Source organism: Mustela erminea, chromosome 3, assembly GCF_009829155.1.
Source record: "Mustela erminea isolate mMusErm1 chromosome 3, mMusErm1.Pri, whole genome shotgun sequence".
In the NCBI taxonomy this organism is placed as follows: domain Eukaryota; kingdom Metazoa; phylum Chordata; class Mammalia; order Carnivora; family Mustelidae; genus Mustela; species Mustela erminea.
Genome location: NC_045616.1, coordinates 44,977,064 through 44,996,704, shown reverse-complemented (window position 1 = coordinate 44,996,704; position 19,641 = coordinate 44,977,064). Strand labels below are relative to the sequence as shown.

General features: G+C 41.6%; 1 protein-coding gene across 15 annotated transcripts in view; it reads left to right on the top strand.

The window, feature by feature from the left end:
* Window positions 1-19,641, top strand: part of CAST (calpastatin) — a 113,101-nt gene that overhangs the window by 47,029 nt on the left and 46,431 nt on the right. For 11 of the 15 annotated variants that reach the window (XM_032335696.1, XM_032335698.1, XM_032335697.1 and 8 more), the window contains 2 exons: window positions 15,321-15,380; window positions 19,229-19,294. In XM_032335696.1, the coding sequence (XP_032191587.1) occupies window positions 15,321-15,380; window positions 19,229-19,294 (126 nt within the window). The remainder of the gene's footprint in view (window positions 1-15,320; window positions 15,381-19,228; window positions 19,295-19,641) is intronic. The other 4 variants (XM_032335695.1, XM_032335694.1, XM_032335693.1 and 1 more) reach the window with 1 other exon arrangement.

Genomic DNA, 19,641 nt, shown 5'->3' with positions numbered 1-19,641 from the left:
TTATGTATCAAAGGGCTTGGTTTACAGCAGGAAATTGAAACTGGTGGCCACGATTTTTATCTTCCAGGAGTCTTAACTTCTCTTTTATATTCACTCTCTTTATTTATCTCTGTCTTTAATTTTTTTATGTCAAAATTTATCCAGTATTTCTTCCGGGCTTCTTCCATCAGAATTTGGACTAATATTTTTAGGCATGCACGATGTATTTTAAATGTTTGAAAGCATTTAGATGGGGAATGTGTATTCTACTTGGTCACAAAGCCCATTACACTCTCTTCATACTGACTAGACAGACTCCTTGACATCACCTAGCACATATTTTCGTTTGAATTTTAGACCCCAGTCTACAAAGGTAGACAAATACTGTTTTCTAAAATTCACTTAGTCATTTGAAAATTGGATTCTTTTAGTATGTATGTTTAAGTATGTGTGTGTGTGTGTGTGTGTGTGTGTGTGTACAAAAAAAATGTGTGTATCTACTTATAAGCTGCATACTGGATGTGTGTAGTATTATGAGTTTTCCTATTGGTCCAGAAGACCTGCCTATAGCAGTACTGGGATTGGTGTTGTCTGCTGTAAACTCTGGTCTTAGAGAGGAAGGTGATATAGGCATAATCACAAGGATCAAGTAGCCCTGGGTTTTAGAATACACGGATTGGAGAGGACAGGTATCCTTGAGGTATTGTAGGGCTGTCTTTTTACGGAACGTCTACACTCTTCATTAACTTGGGCTGGCATTATCAACACCAAAAATCTTCTTTTAAAAACTGCTTGGGAAGTATTTTTGCAAAATAATTCTGTGAATCTGTCCTAGTATCTTATGTAGTCTGTTTGGTTCCTTCTGACCCAATGAAAGGACGAAGGGACAAAGTTTGCCACCAGGAAAAATGCCAGTGGATTATAGGTGGTAGAAAACAGTTGGTTATTTCTCTGACCTACTGTAAGACCATCTTGTTTTAAACTATTTAAAGCAGTGCTCCTCTCAATATCAAGGAGTTTCAGAATCCCCTGAGAGGCATAAAGCTTTTCAGTCTACAGGCCTTCTTCCCGCTTCCTCCCACCCTTTCCCTTTCACAGGCTACTGAGTGTTCACTCTCTCCCATCCCCCCACCCCAACACTGCCTGGAAACACTGAGCTAAGGTGTTAAAGCTTGGCAAGTTACATTACCCAGTGGTCTGACATAACTTTGATTGCCAGCAAACATTATGCACATTTTTAGTACAAAACGTTTCAATTATTGCACGTTCCTGTTTATTTTGCATAAAGTTTGAACAGTTCAAATTAGTGATTGTTTGTCCCTAGCAGTGTTATAAGACTAAATTATCACTATGGCGAGTGCTGTGAATTGTGTAAGACTGATGAATCACAGACCTGTGACCCTGAAACAAATAATATAGGTTAATTTTTTAAAAAATAAATGTAAATTTACCATGTGATCCAATAATTCCACTCCTAGGTGGAAGAGAAATGAAATAATATGTCTGCATAAAGACTTTAAAACAAAAAACAAAACCAAAAAACCCCTCAATTATCATCCATATGATACCTTACTGTAAACTTGACTTTTACATCAGTCAGTCAAGTAATTAATCATTGTATGGGATTTTAGCCATAAAGTGTCTATGTCACTAAGAAACATTGTACCCCCTTGCAGAACATTCAGAGATCCAAAAGGGAAGGTTAACTTCTTTTGGCTATTGAGTTTGAGGCTTCTGTTGCCTTCAAGAATCTTTTAATTATTGCAGTGATTGGTACTGAATTATTCCCAAATAATGTTCTTGTGGTGAGATAGGATTCCTAGCCTTGCAAATAAGAATTATTTCATTCTTTTGTCCTTCTGACAGTCATATTTGTATACTTCTTCAGATATTTCCAAAGATTGAATGTGATGAACAGTGATGTACATATTTGCAATTAAAATCTTTGTACAATACCCCAATTGATTTCCAATTGAACTGGTGATAAACCACATCTTCTCTGTGTATGTATAACTTCTCCATATTCTCCTGTAGGTGAGCAAACTGAAGGCTTGTTTGCTATTCAAAGTGGAGGGACAGTCAATGGGAAATAAGTAAAAGCTTAACAAAGAACATTCTAGCTAGTGCTGATAATCTGAAAATAATTCTAGAATGATCTGGGGGAGGGTTTAGGTCCAGTAGCATGTATGTATCTCGAGGATCCATATATTTAAAAATAAACAGAAAGAAACCAACCATTTATTAATTTATCAAACAACTACTGTGTTAAGTAACTTACATAGGATTTCATTTCATCCTCTTAAGAGTTACAGATTTTGTGGGGCACCTCCTGTCCCAGTTGGAAGACCACGTGACTCTTGATTTGGGATCATGAGTTTGAGCCCCACATTGGGTATAGGGATCACTAAAAAGAATAAATTTTAAAAATTTTTAAAGAGTTGGGGTGCCTGGGTGGCTCAGTGGGTTAAATTAAAGCCTCTGCCTTCAGCTCAGGTCAAGAGCCCAGGATCCTGGGATCGAGCCCCATGTCGGGCTCCTCTGCTCCGAGGGAGCCTGCTTCCTCCTCTCTCTCTCTCTCTCTGTCTCTCTCTCTCTGCCTGCCTCTCTCCCTACTTGTGATTTCTCTCTCTCTCTGTCAAAATAAATAAAATCTTTTAAAAAAAAATTTTTTTAAAGAGTTGCTTGCATATTTTGCAACTAGGTAAGAGGGTATGTGGACATACTTATAAATGAGAAGACTAAGGCTCAGAGAGATTAATTTACCCTGGGTCACACAGATAGCAAGGTTTTATTTGATTCTAATGTTCTTTTCAGTAGGCTGGACTTATAAAATCTTCCTCTCAGTAGTTTATACCTGGGAAGTTTAAATAACTGAGAGATGAATGTGTATCTAAATTCAAAAAAGCGCTAGAAATCGATATTGTGTTCTCTATTGTTATACTCAATATCTTAATACGGTTGGAATTCTCTGATGGCTGAGGTTTCCTGCTTGTGTGAAAGAGAGTATTGTACACTGGAATTAAAAAATAATAGTTTTGTTGACAGGGTTTCTTTAGACGTTTAAGTAGGCAACAGAGAAGGGATAACTTAGACATTTTTGAATACGAAATTTTTAAATTGCAGATTAGAATATAACTGAGAAGTCCCTTCTCATGTAGGAAATACAGAACTTTTTACTTAGGCAAGCAGCAATGTTCATCAACTCAAATGATCAATTTACATCAGTTTCAAAAGAATCTTACTTTAAAATCCATTCTTGTATTTCATGGCATTTTTTTTCTAGGGCAGAGTCAGAAAATGCAGTGAAAGGCACTGTTATTATTATTCCTGTTTTATAGACAAGGCAACTGAGTGCAGAGCAGTTAAGGAATTTGTTCAAATTCACACAACTGATAGCAGAGCTGGCATTGAAACTCAGGAGTCTGCCTACAGAGCCATTCTCCTAACCACTAAACAAAACTACCTCTTTAATATTGGAAAAGATTAAACTTGCCGTCTGTAGACATTTGTGAATTTGTTTTGCTTATACGGTTTCTGGAATGACATTTGTTGTCAAGTTACATTTTCATTTTGGTCATTTGAAAATCAGCTAGGACAAGGCGACTTTGTTACAATTCTTATTTTTAAGGCTTCTTATTAAGAACATGCATCAGTGGGAAGCTCGATGGTCCATAACAGGCCCATATCTCAGTTCCCACATGACTGGTTCTTCATAAACTCCCTCTCGTTTCCTGTTAGAGTCTGTCATGCTTGTAGAGATTGAGGTTGGAAGTTGGTTTTATAGCACAAGGACTTAGCAGAAGTTCTCATGTCCCCTCACTCTCCACTAGGTCTACAGCGAAGGAATGAACTTGAAAACCCAATGGAAGCCAAGCTGAAAGGCTCTGAGACAATTGTTCAGCAGAGCTTAGAGTATTTTTTCATATATAATAATCACCCCATCAGTAATCATATATGCATTAATGACCACATAATCTTTTAGGATTTGTAAAAAAAATCTGTGCTCCTGCTACCAAGATTCCTGTTCCCATATTGCATGGAATGTAGATCTAGAACATAGATTGAATCCAAAGAAAATTTCATAATGTCAAATAATAGTACCCTTTTTTCCTTAAGAAAGGTAAATAACATTTGTGCTTAACTTCTCAAGGCAGTGGTCACCACAGAACATGCTTCTACCATGGTGAGGCTGTTGGTATTAACATAATTTTAAAAAATCAGTGATTTGAATTGATTTACCTTGTGCTAGGAGCCAAGCACATTATAAACATACCCTCATTTAACCCTTACCGTTTTTATACCCATTTAACAAATTAAAAACTCATGTTTGGAAAAGTTGAGCAGCTTGCCGAAGTTACACAGCTGGAATTAGACCCCAGGTGTGTGGGACTCCAGAGGCTAAACGCCCCTATTTCCCATTTGAACATCTCTCATTGGGTACATTATTTAATAAGCTTCACGTCATTACAGCACAGAATATCAGCGTTGCTGAAGTATAGATTTCTCAAGCCTGACGGCTTACTGATGAGGAAACCGTGTTCCACAGGGGTTAAAACTCAAGGTCACACAGCTTGACAGGAGTAGTCAGTTTTCCTCATTGTTTATTATGGATCTTGTATTATGCTGAAATTGCTTGACTCGCGGTTTTATGAAAATCCTGCCTAGACCACCTTCCTAGGGTGGGATAAGAAGGAGAAAATGGGGGGGTGCCTGGGTGGCTCAGTGTTAAGGTCAGGTCGTGATCTCAGGGTCCTGGGATCCAGCATCACATGCTGAGCAGGGAGCCTACTTCCCACCCCTCCCCAACCTGGCCTGCCTCTCTGCTTACTTGTGATCTCTCTCTCTGTCAAATAAATAAATAAAATCTTAAAAAAAAAAAAAAAAAGAAGAAGAAGAAGAAGAAACTGGGCTGTCTTTTCCAGGTCTAACCTCTCTGCTTTATCTTGGGCAAAGTCAGACACAGTTGGAATTATTTCATGCATCAAGAAAAGCAGCCAGGATCCCTAGAAGCATGAACACATCTTCAGAAAAAAAAATCCTTTCTACTACTTTTCAATGGCTGAACAGGGCTCTGTGGTTTGCCCTTTCCTTTGCTCACAAAATAATTATCATTACAAAAAACAAAACAAAACAAAACACACTGGAAAACTGGAGTGTGCAAAGGAGTGAAAATTGCCTTGTACCGGAAGTTCAACTTCATGCGTTTTGTGGATTTTTTTTTCCAGCCGCTTGGGGTGGCCCAGTGTCAGAGTTTATATTCAGACGCTCACAGGGTGTGGCCAAAACTTCTGTAATTTCTGGCATGGATTTAGCTCAGGGATGAGCCCTGGCTGTTGCGGTTGCCAGGCAACGTGTGGATGTTTATTTTGAGGTTTGCCCACATGTTGCATCAGAGGCCAAAACTTTATGTGCTCTCCACTTCCCAGAGCAAGAGGAGCTGAGACTTCTATTTTTATCTTAAGTGTATGTGTCCCTTTTAATATATTTCGCAAACGTTGAGATGGAATCCCCTGTTTCCTGCAGGTGGTGTTCAGGCTGCCTCCTTTTGCACTACTTTCCTTCATTTCCTCTGCTACACTTAGGACTGAGTATCTCTTCCCAACTCTGAGTCTTGCTCAAGCTGTTTTGCTTGCCTGGAATGACTGTCCTGTGTCAGCCTCTTTCTCTCTCTTTAAAAAAAAATTTTTTTTTAAGATTTTATTCATTTATTTGACAGAGAGAGAGATCACAAGTAGGCAGAGAGGCAGGCAGAGAGAGAGGGGAAAGCCCCCCCCACCAATGCGGGGCTCGATCCCAGGACCCTGGGATCATGACCTAAGCGGAAGGCAGATGCTTTAACCCACTGAACCACCCAGGCACCTCACTCTCTCTTTTTTAAAAAAACCCAAATATTTTAATTTTTGGACAAAGGGGAGTCCACTCGTTATAGCAAAGTTCATGGGCATCACTGTCGTATCCGTACTCAAATCCAAGCCCTGCTGCTTCTTAACTGTGAAATCTTTGATAAGTTACCTAACTTCTCTGAACCTTAGTTTTGTCATTTATAAAATGCAGATAATAAGGTTACCTCCTAGGATTTCTTGAAGATAGCTGAAATCAGATATGGAAAACACCTGTCTCCCTTTCTGGAACATGGGAGATTCTGTGGTCCCCACCTACCTGTTGATGACACTACAGTAAATAATAGTTTCATTCTCTCCTGTGAAGGCTTTCCTAACCATCTTCCAACACCTGTCTCAGAAGTGCTCTCCCTCTTCTTATCTCTTGTAATATCACATACTTAAGATCCTATCACAGTCAACCTTATTATCTCCGTTATGTCAAGGCTGGGGTGTAAGTCGGTGTCTTAAGTAGGTCTTCTGAAGCAAAGTAGATCTGCCTGTTCTCCCCCAAAGAGGGCTCCACTTCATTCCTAGATGAGTCATTGCTTTCCTGTCATTGGAATCATGTTTTGTGAAATGATTACACACCGTCTTTGTTAGGTGACTGCATTGGAAGCCTCCTTAGGAACATCATTATTATGCTAAATAATTAAAGGCTTTGGAAGAATGTATGTCATGGTGTGACAGCATGCAAACAATAGGCAAACTTAGACTTCGGAATATTCATTTCCTGAAGTGAATAATTGGTCGTTACAGAAAGAAAAACGTAAACCTGCATCCATGAATGGTGTCTTTGAAGAATGTCCATGTTTTCTCAGAAACCCCTCTTCTGCCCATTGTTTGCTCCAGGTGTTGTGCAGGAAGTGGCTTAGGGATGTTTTTGTGTCTCTATGTGCTTTTTATTTATTTTTTTATTTTTTAAAGATTTTATTTGTTTGACAGAGAGAGAGTACAAGTAGGCAAAATGGCAGAGGGAGAGAGGGAATCAGGCTCCCTGCTGAGCAGAGACACCCCCCCCCAAGTGGGGCTCGATGTGGGGCTTGATCCCAGGACCCTGTGATCATGACCTGAGCTGAAGACAGAGGCTTAGCCCACTGAGCCACCCAGGAACCCCTCTATATGTGCTTTTTAAACTTGTGCAACTCCCTTTGGAAAACAGTGGTGATGGAAATGACTAGCTGTTTAAATTATGTTTTTCTAATCAGTTTTCTGAATTGTGCTTTGAATAAAATTTCTGATGATTGAGAAAAACTTATGCAAGATTGCTTTTGAGCCATGAGATAATACTCTTTGTGTTTACTCATGCACAAATTCATAATATATTTAACAAATACTTGCTAGGCAACTGCTGTTGCCAGGCTCTGGGGATGTGCAGCACTGAGACAGGCATGGCTCTTGACCTCGTGGAGTTCACATTCAGGTCTGTCTTATAAGTTCTGTGAGGAAAGAACTTCCGTATTAAAAAAAAAAATCCATCATTGTCTTTCTTTTGTTATTTTGAGATGTGTTATTAAATAAGCGTATTGTGTCTGGTTTAGTAACAAATGATTTGGTTTTCTCAAGTGCATCTAGCAGAAGCAGTTTTAAAAGTTAAAAATCATTTAATTTAGAAAATGTTTAGTATCTATTTTGTATTTTGTCCAAATTGCCCTTATATTTGGTGTCTAACTTGACCCTCATGATAACTCTGTAGGGTACATGGTATTCCCATGATGGGAAACCAGATGCTTAGGTTTAGTGGGATTGCTTGTGGAATCAAGGTCACTGAGAAGCCAGAAGACTGAAACAAGTTTTCCAATGTATTAACTATGTTCCTGATTCTAGCTTTAAAAAAAAAAAAAGAGGTTATTAAATAATATCTTTTGGGCTCCAGGGTGACTCAGTCAGCTGTGTCCTGCTCTTGATTTTGACTCAGGTCATGACCTAAGGGTCCTGAGATTGAGCCTCCTGTTGGGCTCATCAGAGAATTGGCTTGATATTCTTCCCTTCTGCTTCTCCCTGGTGCATGCTGAAGCTCACTCTCTTTCTCTCAAGTAAATCTTTGAAAACAAAACCAGTATCTTTGTTCAAATGAGACTTTAATTGATGAGTAGAAAACAGAAACAAAGGTTGGAATCAACCGTGTTTTTTTTAAAGTTGTATTTAGGTAACCTCTACCTCCAGCGTGGGGCTCGAACTCATAATCTGAGATCAAGAGTTGTGTGATCTTCTGACTGAGCCAGCCAGGTGCCCCTCAACAGTGACTTTTTAGCTCCTCTCTGCTACTATGTACTCAGCACTGTGGTAGACACTGTGGGGAGCAGAAATAACCGCTGTCTCGTGATTATTTTATAGCTTCACTGATAACAAGTGACATTTGCTTAGAAGTGAGCTCAGGAACCTCCTCTAACACAGCATGTGACTAAGCGTCCAAATGAGAAGTACAAACATATATAGAGGTTGAGAAAGTAATGTGAGCTAAAGCAGATTCATGTGTTGTATCTTGAGCTCAGTCTTTGAAGGTATGGACATGTGGGGTCAAGCAGGGAAAAGCCTTCCTAGGCAGTGGCAATAGCAAGATGAGAGGCTCAGAGAAGGAAGGGAGTGTGATGGTGGTAGTAATACTAACTAGCGTTTGCCCATTGCTTACCGCTTGCCAAACAATGTTATTACCAGTTCATGTACATTAACTTGCTTATTCCTAACCCATATGGGGTGAGAATTATTACTATTCCCCTATCACAGATGAGGACACTGAGGCACAGTAACTTACTTGAGGTTGCACATGAATTCACAGTCAGCTGAAATTCCACCAGACGTTCTCGAGCCCAGAGCCCCCCTCATGCTCTTAAGCAGTGAGTTATGCTGCCTGTGAGACAGGAAGGACACTGTCCTAGCTGGAGGGAAGGGGTGGCATGGGTCACAGTGAGAGAACTGGTGGAGTATGCAGGCCAAATTAAGAGTCTGAAGTTCAGGTCAAAGACATTGGACTTTATCTCAGATATAGTGCGAAGCTGTTGAGAGCTTCCTATTTCATCACAGTGAGAATATGGTACACATTTTTTTTTTTTTTCAGATAAAGTAGGCAGCCACAGAAAGAGATGGAAGCTAGAGAATGGGGTAGGTCAGGGGGTAGGAGAACAAGGCATGGAAACTATTAGAGGGCCTTGATGGAATCCGGGTGTGGGAGGTATGTGACCAGAGCAGGAGTGTGGGTGGCAGTAGAAGTGACAAGGACGGAATGGTGATGAGGACTGGAAGCAGCCCTGGGCCTGACCCCAGGTGATTCAGGGCCAGATGCCTTCCCTGCATTAGGTCATGTGGCCCTTACAGCAACACCAGATGCAGGTGGTTTTACTCCCATTTTACAGCTGCGGGAATGGAGGCCACAGGAGGTTAACGTGGATTAATAAGTGCTGGAGCAGGGAGTTAAACCCACAGTGGTCTTTCTCGACGTCCTCATTTTCGGGCTAAATAAAGTAGTCTGCTGATAGAATAGGGCTGCTTGAAAAGAATAGAAAATTGTTCACATAATGAGTGGTAAAGTCCTGGAAGGATCAGCTTTCTGAGGGAGCAACAGTGTGAGAGAAGGCAGAGGGCCCGTGGCTGAGGTTGAAATAGAAGAATGGAGGAATCAGAAGGGGCTTCCAGAAGGAAGCGGGTTCAGAGGCTGGGAGAGAGAGCACGGAGTTGCTCTGGCACAGCAACCACGAGGGAGAGGATGGTCAGGGATTGAAAAGGGAACCATCAACCCGTCGGCGGTTGGAAGAGGCATGTGCGGACATGTGGCAGGTGTTCTAGGAAGGCTCCATAGCAGAGGCGGCCGGATGTGGGAAGGGTGATTCGTACTGCGGGTGGGAGGACCTGGGGATGGTGCCTGTGAGGGGCGGGGACAGGAAGATGGGTTGGGCTCAGGAGCACTCGCTGACTCATCTGCTGGCTGGCTGGCTGGTTGTCCCACAGAGCAAGGTCGAAGGACGGGAGGGAAGGTAAGGCACCCTCCCTCCCTCAAGCCAGCTGGCAGCACTGGCAGAGAACTGAGACTTCCGGCACCCCCAGGCAAGGGAGTGGACTCTGTTTTTGTGGTAGGTAGCTGAGGAGCTGAGGAAGTAATTTTTTTTCCATCAGCCAGGTTCAATGGCAGCAGAATGGATGAGCAAATCCTCGAGGACCCAGACCCTCCTAAGAGATCCCTTAACTGGCCCAGTCGGGCCCATTCAGCAGGACGTGTGGGTGAGCTCAACCTCCTGTGGTCACATCCAGCACCACATGGTGGTTGAGCTCGGTCCTCACTAGACACCCTTCAGAATCAAGGCTAAGCCATGGACAGAATGGTGCCATGGGTAAGAGTGGGGTTGGCCGATGAGTGTACCCGACATCTGTTCTTCCCAAGGGGCGCCCTCTAGGGGAGGAGCAGTTCCTGTGGCAGTGATGCGGTTGCCTGACTGTAGAAGGTGCTGGAATGGACTAGGAAGATGCCCATGGGGACCGTTGGCAGTGGTTGTAATGCCGGAGGCTCTGATGCTGGGGCTGGGAGCTAGCGAGATACACCTGAAAGGAAGGGTACATAGGGCCGGGGTAGTTTGCAAAGAGAAACACACCAACCAGCAGCACGTGTGTGAATGAAATAGGGAGCCGTGAGGGAGGTGTGCTCCGGGAAGGGGACGGCTGGCTGGCTGGCACTGCTGTTCTGCGTTGGGAGCTGGGGAGGGATTGGAGCACAGGGTCTTTGGAAGCAAGAGAAAGGATTCCTGTATGATGCAGTGGGCGGCAGGAGCCCCCACTGGTTCTAATTTGGATGTGGGTACGAGCACTATACAGGAAGATTAATCTGTCCGGAATGGCTAAGAGGGCTGAAAGGTTGGACTTCACGAGACTTTTGCAAAATGTATGTGAAAAAAGGGAAGCCGTTTCTTTTTTGTTTGATTGGTTAAAGTTTTTATTTAAATTCCGGTTAGTTAATACGTAGTGTAATTTTGGTTTCAGGAGTAGGATTTAGTGATTCATCACTTCAGTGTAACAGGTGGTGCTCATCACAAGTGCCCTCCTTAAAACCTGTCACCTGTTTAATCCATCCCCCCAGCTCCCCTCTAGCAACCCTCAGTTCTCTGTAGTTAGGAGTCTGTTTTATGGTTTGCCTTTTCTTTTTTTTTTTTTTTGCCCCTTATATTCATCCATGTCCCTTCTTAAATTCTGCATATGGGTGTAGTCATGTCTTTCTCTGACTTAGTTCTCTTGTGGAGACCTCTAGTTGCATCTACATCATTGCAAATGGCAAGGTTTCATTCTTTTGATGGCTGAGTAATATTCCATTGTGTATATATACACCATATCGTTATCCATTAATCAGCTGATGGACATTTGGAAGGAAAGGAGTTTCTATTTTCCAATGGTCTTAAAAGCATACCATCTTCTCCTCCTATCTGTAATCGTTTACTAGAGTAAATGTCCAAATTTCTCACTGTCACAACTAAACAAATTTAAAGAGACTGTGTTGAGTAATGTCATATTGATTAAGCACAGGATTAAATACTCTTTTCTAGGTTTCATTTGCTCTCTCTTAACAGCATTGGTTTATTTTAATGCAACTCGACAGCACAGGAAGCTTGGTTGAGGTGGACCTGAAGCTTAGAACTCAGATGGTAGTTTTGTTCCATGGGATTCTTTTCCAGCTTCTGTTAGAGCACTTCGTTTATAACCTAAAGCAGCTGCGGGTTATCTTTCCGGACTCTGAACTCTTTGGAAGCAGAGCTGGTGTCCTCTTCATTGGGTATACTCAGCCCCCAGCTCATTGCTTTTAAAATCGCAATTGTCGAATGGGTGGGTAGAGTCTGATTATAATGTATTTTTTCTCTGTTCTTTGTTACCCTGATATCTACTTTGATTTGAGTTTGTAATTGACTAATAACACTCTGGATATATGAAGAGAATTGCTTGGATCATTGGGGAGGGAGACACTGTTACAGCCACACTTCACTCTCCTGGACAGCGCTAATCCTACAGAAGTATTTTGGTATGTGTCAGCACTGATGGTTGTGCTTTAAAATTGCCCCTCGATATTAACTGGACTGCCTATGCAGTGGGTCCTACAGCAGAGAATCAGTGAGGTAGAAGTCAGGTGGCCTATGTCCCAGTCCAGGCACACCCAGTTCAGGGCATCCCCCCCCTCTTCTCCCCTCTTCCCCCCAACCCCCAGCCTTTGCCTGGGTGATGTGATGCCCCCTCATCCTTTAATCTCCACATCACGTCCTCGGCATCACCTGTCCCGACTGTGTCATGAACTAACTCTGGTTGCCAGGTCTCTGTTTGCATGGGCTTCTGTGATTTTCCTTTATCGCGCTTACCACGAGTAATTATTGCAGTGATTATTCTATGAATGGCCTCTCTGATGAGGCTGAAAGTTCCACAGTGGCGGGAACATGTCTAGCAATTTCACCACTGTGTTACTGTCCCCTGACGTAGTACCTGGCACAGACCGTGTGCTGGATAAGTAAATACTTGTGGAGCTGGTGAACTGTGGAAAATGTGACAGGGCATTTAACCTCTATGAGATAGCACTCTCTCCAGCTGTTTAAAAACCCATCAAAGGTTTATCTTGTAAAGTTCTTCCATTCAAAGCTTTGTGGATAGACTTCAAAAAATTTAACTATCAGTTATTCACACCAATGTTTAGATACTCAAATAGTACAGAAGATTTAAAATGAAAATATATTCAGTCCCTCACTAGAGATAACAAATAGTAAAAATGCAGTGTCTTTGTAAATAGAATAAAATGGAACACACCGCGGTTCGCCGGGAATTGAATGGGTTCGCAACAGGGTGGGATTATTTTCCTTACTTTCCGATCCCATGAAGTAGCTTTCCTTTCAGTTCAGAGCATTTAGTGGCTTTGTGATGGGCTAGAACTTCCACGTTGGGATCTGTGCTGAGAACAGGTGTGGCCAAGGCCTTCAGCTGCATTCCCATGATTACCTCTCCACGCTTATTGATGGCTACCCATGTCGATTTTACTGTTCTCAGGTCGGGGGAGAGGGGCCTTTGAAAGTCTGTAGGCTTTGAGGATCATATCCAGCTGTTGCTTAATAATGTAGTGAGGCAAATTGGAAACTTCAAGACCAAGTGACTTCAGGAATTTTTTGTTGTTGTTGTTTTGTTTGTTTTCTTTTTTTTTTTAAAGATTTTATTTTATGTATTTATTTGACAGACTGAGATCACAAGTAGGCAGAGAGGCAGGCGGAGAGAGAGGAGGAAGCAGGCTCCCTGCTCTGCAGAGAGCCTGACGCGGGGCTCAATCCTAGGACCCTGAGACCATGACCAGAGCCGAAGGCAGAGGCTTTAACCCATTGAGCCACCCAGGTGCCCCGACTATAGGAATGTTTTAATAAACCTAGAGATTTAGAAATAATGTTTACCTAAAGATTTGCAGAGTAAATGCACTTTTTAAAAAAGATTTATTTATTTTAGAGAGGGAGGAGGGGCAGAAGGAGAGAATCTCAAGCAGACTCCCTGCTGAGCTCAGAGCCTGACCTCCCACACCCCCTGTGGGGGGGGAGGTGCTGATCTCACCACCCATGAAATCATGACCCTGAGATCATGACCTGAGCTGAAACCAAGAGTCAGACGCCTAACCATCTGAGCCACCCAGGCTCCCCTAAAAAGCACTTTTATGTAGAGTGTTTGGTCTTCGTTTTTATATGATTGAAGGAAATCATTGAAGGAACGGGTTGTAGCAAATGGGTGTGTTAATTCTCACAAATAAAAACATCTCAAGGAAAAATGAATACCCATATATTTGTCCATTAATTTGATGGGAAAATTCACCTTGGTACATCTCGCTTTTTATCCCAAAGAGAATGTGAGAGAGACAGCACCATGCCTGCAACAATGACCAGGTTTGGTATATTGTGGAGTGAGGGGGTGCCCAGTTGGTGCCTAAGGGTGCTTGGGAATAAAGTTCATATGGTTTGTTTGAAATATCAATATACCAGGGCACCTGGGTGGCTCATTTGGGTGTCTGACTTTGGCTGGGGTCATGATCCCAGAGTCCTGGGATTGAACCCCACATTGGAAGCCTGCTTCTCCCTCCCCTCCCTGCTCACGCTCTCTCTCGCTGTCTCTGTTGCTCTCTGTCTCTCTCTCAAATAAAGTCTTGGGGAAAAAATCAGTATAATAAAACTTGGGGCTTTTCATCTGTAAATTGTGGTAATTTACTAATAGCACCAACATGTTCTACATTCAGTAGATCTGTGGGGAAGGTGATTTTGTTCCCGGGCCAGGAGCTGCAGTAGGTCCATACAGTCCCCTGAGCGGGTGATCTCAGGGATCTAGGGGGCCAGCCGGGTTGGGCTTATCCTATCCAGGGACTGAGCTTCTGAAATGGCTCTGGGCCAGACTTCAGAGACAGGCTCTGGGTATTACTGGCAGGTCCGCAGCTGTTTACTGACAGCCGGTTACTTAAGAAGGCAACTTCTGCCAGATGGAATCCCTAAGCTTTAAAACCTAACAGACTCAAATATTAAGGAGGTTTTAAATGAGCCTAGGCTGGAATTTCCCAAAGGTAGTGATGGATTTATTATTAACCAGGGTAATGCAAGTTGCTGTCTAGGATGGTATTCCATACCATGCAAGCGCTCATATGTATAACCCGCTGCTCGGGTGATTAGATTGCAGGGACTAGTTCCACCGCCCCCATGCACACTAGGAATGGTGTATCATGAAACTTCAATTACTGTTCATCACCTCTTGCCATCCAGGAGGAGCCTGCATGAGATCCATAATAGAGCAGCATCCCCCTTTGCAACTCCACTCCCACTTTCTCCTCCTTACGTGACACTGAAAGGACAATTCTGATCCTCCTCAGTCTGTTTTCCAGCCCTACATCCTGCTCTTCTGTCTTGTATAATACCTTAGGAACAATGCATTAGTAATTTAAGAAGCACCTACAAATATGCCAGATATTTTATTATCTCAAATATGTAGCTCAAATATATATCTCAAATATATATCTCAGATCTTGCAAAAGAGATGGTATTGGCCTCATTTTATATAGCTGGGAAACTAAGGCTGAAAGTCACGGAGATAGTAATTGGCAGAGCTTGTGTTTGAACAAAATTTTGTCAAGTTTTCAAGTCTCTGTTCTTTCAGAAAGTAATACAGTAATCAAAATATTTACTGAGCGTTTATGTGCCAGGTAGTAAGAACCTTCTCTACTAAAGAAAAATTGAGAAAGGGGAAACTATAAAGATCAGAAAATGGCCCAGGATTATTTAATAAGTAGTACACTCAAAATTTGAACCCATCTGATCTGGTTATAAAGGCTTTTGCCCACGGGCAGTATAACCTACTGGACTTGTGTGGGAGTAGTCCTCTAGAAGAGGTAAAACTAAGGCAGAGTTAAGAACAAGTATGGTTAAGAGGAGCCGAAAGACAAAGTATTTGTAGGTGAACTAGAATCACACTTTCTGCTTCTTTACTTTCTAGGCGTCAACTTCTTCCGCCTCCACCAGCAAGTCGTCCAGTATGAATCCCACAGAAGCCAAGGTATGAAGAGTCTTCGCGGGTGTGCTGGGGTGAATGCTGCCCTTAAGTGATTATTTTGTAAAGCAAAACACATGTAGACTAACAAATGAGTTCTGTGTCCTAACAAGCTTAAATTACAGAAGGAAACATTTTCTTCATGACTAGAGGGGTCTTTGGAAACTCACCTTGGCTTTTGATATTTGCTTCAAATGTCCTCTGTCTACTCCTATGTTGTTTCAGAGTATCTAGAAAAGATATTTTCTAGAAAATATCTAGAATATCTAGGAAAGATATTCTCTTTTCTAGATCTAGAAAAATAGATCATCTATTCTAGATCATCCAGAGATTTTTTTTTCCTGGTTCTAGACTTGATGGAGTTTTTAAATTATTAGATGATCTAAGTGCATTTCTGTGGATCTAGTGAAGAATATGAATTCTTCTTAATAAGATGGTTTTGTTATTCTGACCATTTAAAATGAAATGTAAGACAAAGTTTACACTGAGTTTACACTAAGTGACGAGTGACACATAGATGCTGTTATTTTGAAAGAAAATTTCTTTGTGAAATTTCAGTCATGCAGGACATCATCTTACTGGTAAACCTTTGAGATCTATTTGAGATTTATTCTAAAAATTATTTCTTGGCATTTGAGAAGAAACAATAAAAGAATGTGATCCAGTGTTGTGGCCGCATAGAATAAACCTAGTTCTGCAGAGGAAGCTGCCTCAACCTTCCACCTTCATTAGCTTGTCTCAGGCTGTTTCTCGGGACTATTCTGGGGTGGAGAATTAAAGCAGGGATGTTCTCAAGATACTCTCATCTAATTTTTATGAGCCATTATTCTTGGGTGTTTTTAAGAGCTAATCCACTCTGTTATTTAGTTGCCCTTGTTTAAAATCACTGACATGATTTTTCGGTCTTACTGCTTTGCTATCCTGGTAGGATCCTATGCCATAATTTGGTACTGGCGCTGTAATTTTGTGCTGTCGAGAGATCCTCTGGTCTCACGTTGAACTGTTTTTAAAGGATATTGCCGATATCTTGAAATACACTGTTCAATCTCTTCTGTTATCTAGCATTCATTTTGATTTAAAGTTTTTAGTCTAAAATTGTTATTTAGTATTTTACCTGAATTTTTTGTTTTCCGAGTATACATGACCTGATCCTTTATTTATCTGTTCATTGTCACTACTTTCTTAGACCAGGGTTAATCTTAAGATATTTTTAAAAATCTGTTCTCAGTCTTAAGACTATAGGAGAAACATCAGCCAAAATCAAATTATCATTGACTCAGAGTCCATGAAAAGTACAAAAAGGAGAGCCACAAATCTAGGATTTCCTTTTTATTATTGTAGTTCTCATTTGACCCATTGCTTGGCCCTGCTCCTTTGTCCCTGACTCTGCCCAAGGACCAATGCTTATTTCAAGTGTGTCCTATTGCCTAGAGCAAGTGTCCACAGACCCTTCAACTATTGCTAAGCATTAATCATGAGGACTCCTGGCAGTCCTGCAGAAGAGGGAGAAGAAAGTGGGAGGAAAGAGAGAGGGACAAATCTAAGATCTTGAGGATGAAATATCACCAGTGGCCACCCCGGGACCACTTTGACATCAGCTGTCTTTTTTGGGGTGATTCTCTCTCACACTGTTCTCACTAATTAGATTCATGTGCTTCTGATGTATGGGTCATAACATTCACATTAGCCTTCTCTTGAAGATTTTTGTAAACTTGAACAGATTTCTTCAACTAGTTTCAGCTTTTAGAAAAAAGATATTAATTCAAGATAATAACTTATACCAAATCCTTGTCTTGTTCTACATCTTTCAAATAAAAGCCTACCTACCTCTGAAAGGTGGGTGATATGTCTAGAACTAAGTTCTGTCCCTCTTGCTCTGGCACATTAGAACTGGTGGTCACATTGCTGTGCTTAAGATGGAAGGTCTAGTCATTTCTACTCAGGGCACGATCCTTGCAAGACTAAATAGTGGGAGCCATGCAGCCCCATGGCCTGGTTTGGGATCTCCTTTCCCACCAGCCGCCGTGTTTGGAAACTCCTCTTTGCTCTGGTTTCCCTATTGGTACAGTTGGGATAATAGCACCTGTTTCACAAGGCCGTGTAAGGAAACAAACACGTAAGGGTATTCGATAGGGCCTATCCCGCAGCAGGTGCCTAGCAGGAGCAGGCTAGTCCTGGGGAGACAAGGCAGCACAGTGACTGTGCCCACAAAACCCCAGCTCTTCCCTGGTACTCTGTGGGGAATTATTTCACTTCTGTGGGCCTCATTTTCTCATCCACAAAGTGGGTAGATAATGTTGTTGATGATGATTATGATGGTGATGATACTCATCTCATAGAATTCTTACGAAGACTGAGTGAGTTGGCACATGTTAAGTTTAGAACAATCCCTGATACTAAGAGGTAATCAGCAAACATTGGTTATCATTGTCATCACTACAATGTTAAGCCCCACTACCTTCAGCAAAAATAAGTTTAGGTAATGTATTAGCGACTTCTAGTAAAAATATGCTTTATTATAAGTTGCTTGCATGTGTGAGTGTGAATTTGTAATTGTTTTGTAGAGTTCTTCCATGCAAAATCTTGACTACCAAATTACATAGTAGAACCTATTAATAGATCCAAGCCACTACAATACCAGCTGGCTTATTTTCCTTCTTAATCATTTAATAAATTGCATTTGCATAAAATCAGAAAGCATAGTAGCAGATACAGAAACTAATTAACAAAGATCCAGTTTGAAAGGATCCAAAATCTGAAATTTCTTTGAAAGGGTTCTGTGACTGTGAACTTTGTTTTCCCCTTCCCAAAACAATACATGTGTCGGTATAGTGAGGGTCCATTATGGGAGGAACGTTTGTCTCTTCGTGGCTGAAGCTCATGGCATGGTAAATTAAGAAGCTATTTGTTGTTTTTGTTTTTGTTTTTAGATAATAGAATTAAAAATAGGAGTCCATGTAAATACCACCAAATAGATAAAAGGGAATGAAATGGTGGGAAGTACTGGGTCTAATTTTTAATCTTTTACTCTGAAAAGTTCAAAATGTTTAATCTAGTTTTCATATCTTGCCTGTACTGAGAAATCATGTATATACTTAAGGAATCGTATTTTTTTATATAGATGACCTTTGGTTGGGTAAAACTGTGTAAAATACTCCAGTAGAGGGCCTAAGTCACAGCCAACTATTTATTTTATTTTTTCCCCTTCAATAGAGCGCAAGTGCAAGCTGGGGGAGGGGCATTGGGAAAGGCAGAAAAAGAATCTCAAGCAGGCTCCATGCTCAGTGCAGAGCCTGATGCAGGGCTCGATCCCAGGACCCTGAGCTCATGACCTGAGTTGAAATCATATGTCCGAAGCTTAACTGACTAAAGCCACTATAGCAGCTCTTCTGAAGCAGTCCCAGAAATTTAGATTATATTGTGCAATAAAAACCAATGCACTAGTCATGGAATTGTAATACCCTGTGGACAAGATTTCAGAAAACTTTTGACAGCACTTGTGACTATTGATTTGTTCGTAAACAAATGTTAGAGATACAGTTGGAAAAAAATGGCCCAAGCAGCCTTTCCAAGCATCTAGAGAAGGTGAAGAAAAGGGGTCAGAAGTTAGTTTTATTAAGGGCAATCTTGCAGATTCTTACCATGGAAATAAAGTAAATCCAAACTACAGTATTTGCTGGAGCCTTTAGAATTTCTGTGTGTGCAACCTCCCGGAGTTACATGCACGGGCATGGCGGAGATGCTGTAGCTGAGTGGAAGGCGACTTGAGAGAAATATACAGCCCAATGATACATGTGACCTATGCAATGGTCCGATAAAATAAAATCACACTTGGGGCTGTGCTCTTGTATTAGGCTATTCCAGTCAGCAAAGAGATGGAACGGCAGCATTCTCCTGACAAGAAAAGACACAGAAAACAGGTGATGGGGTTCACGGTACTAGGGGACATGTATGTTTGCTAATGGCCACTTTGAGCGGCTCAGCACACACTAATAACGGCAGTTCCAGATCTCCCATAACTCTCTCACCCGTCACAGACTTGCTGGTCGGCCTTCATGACCCATCGCTGATATTCCGGCACTAAAACTTAATGTCACTGCTTTCTAGCTCTTGGCTCTGTCACCATCCCATTGTTTCACGCGGGCAGCCAGAACCCCTGGTATTTCACTCAGAGATCGGTTGTTGCCTTTCAAGGATGAGGATTTGTATTTTATTTTGCTTATTTATGTATTAGCTATAATGTTCATGGTAATAAATGTTTACATAT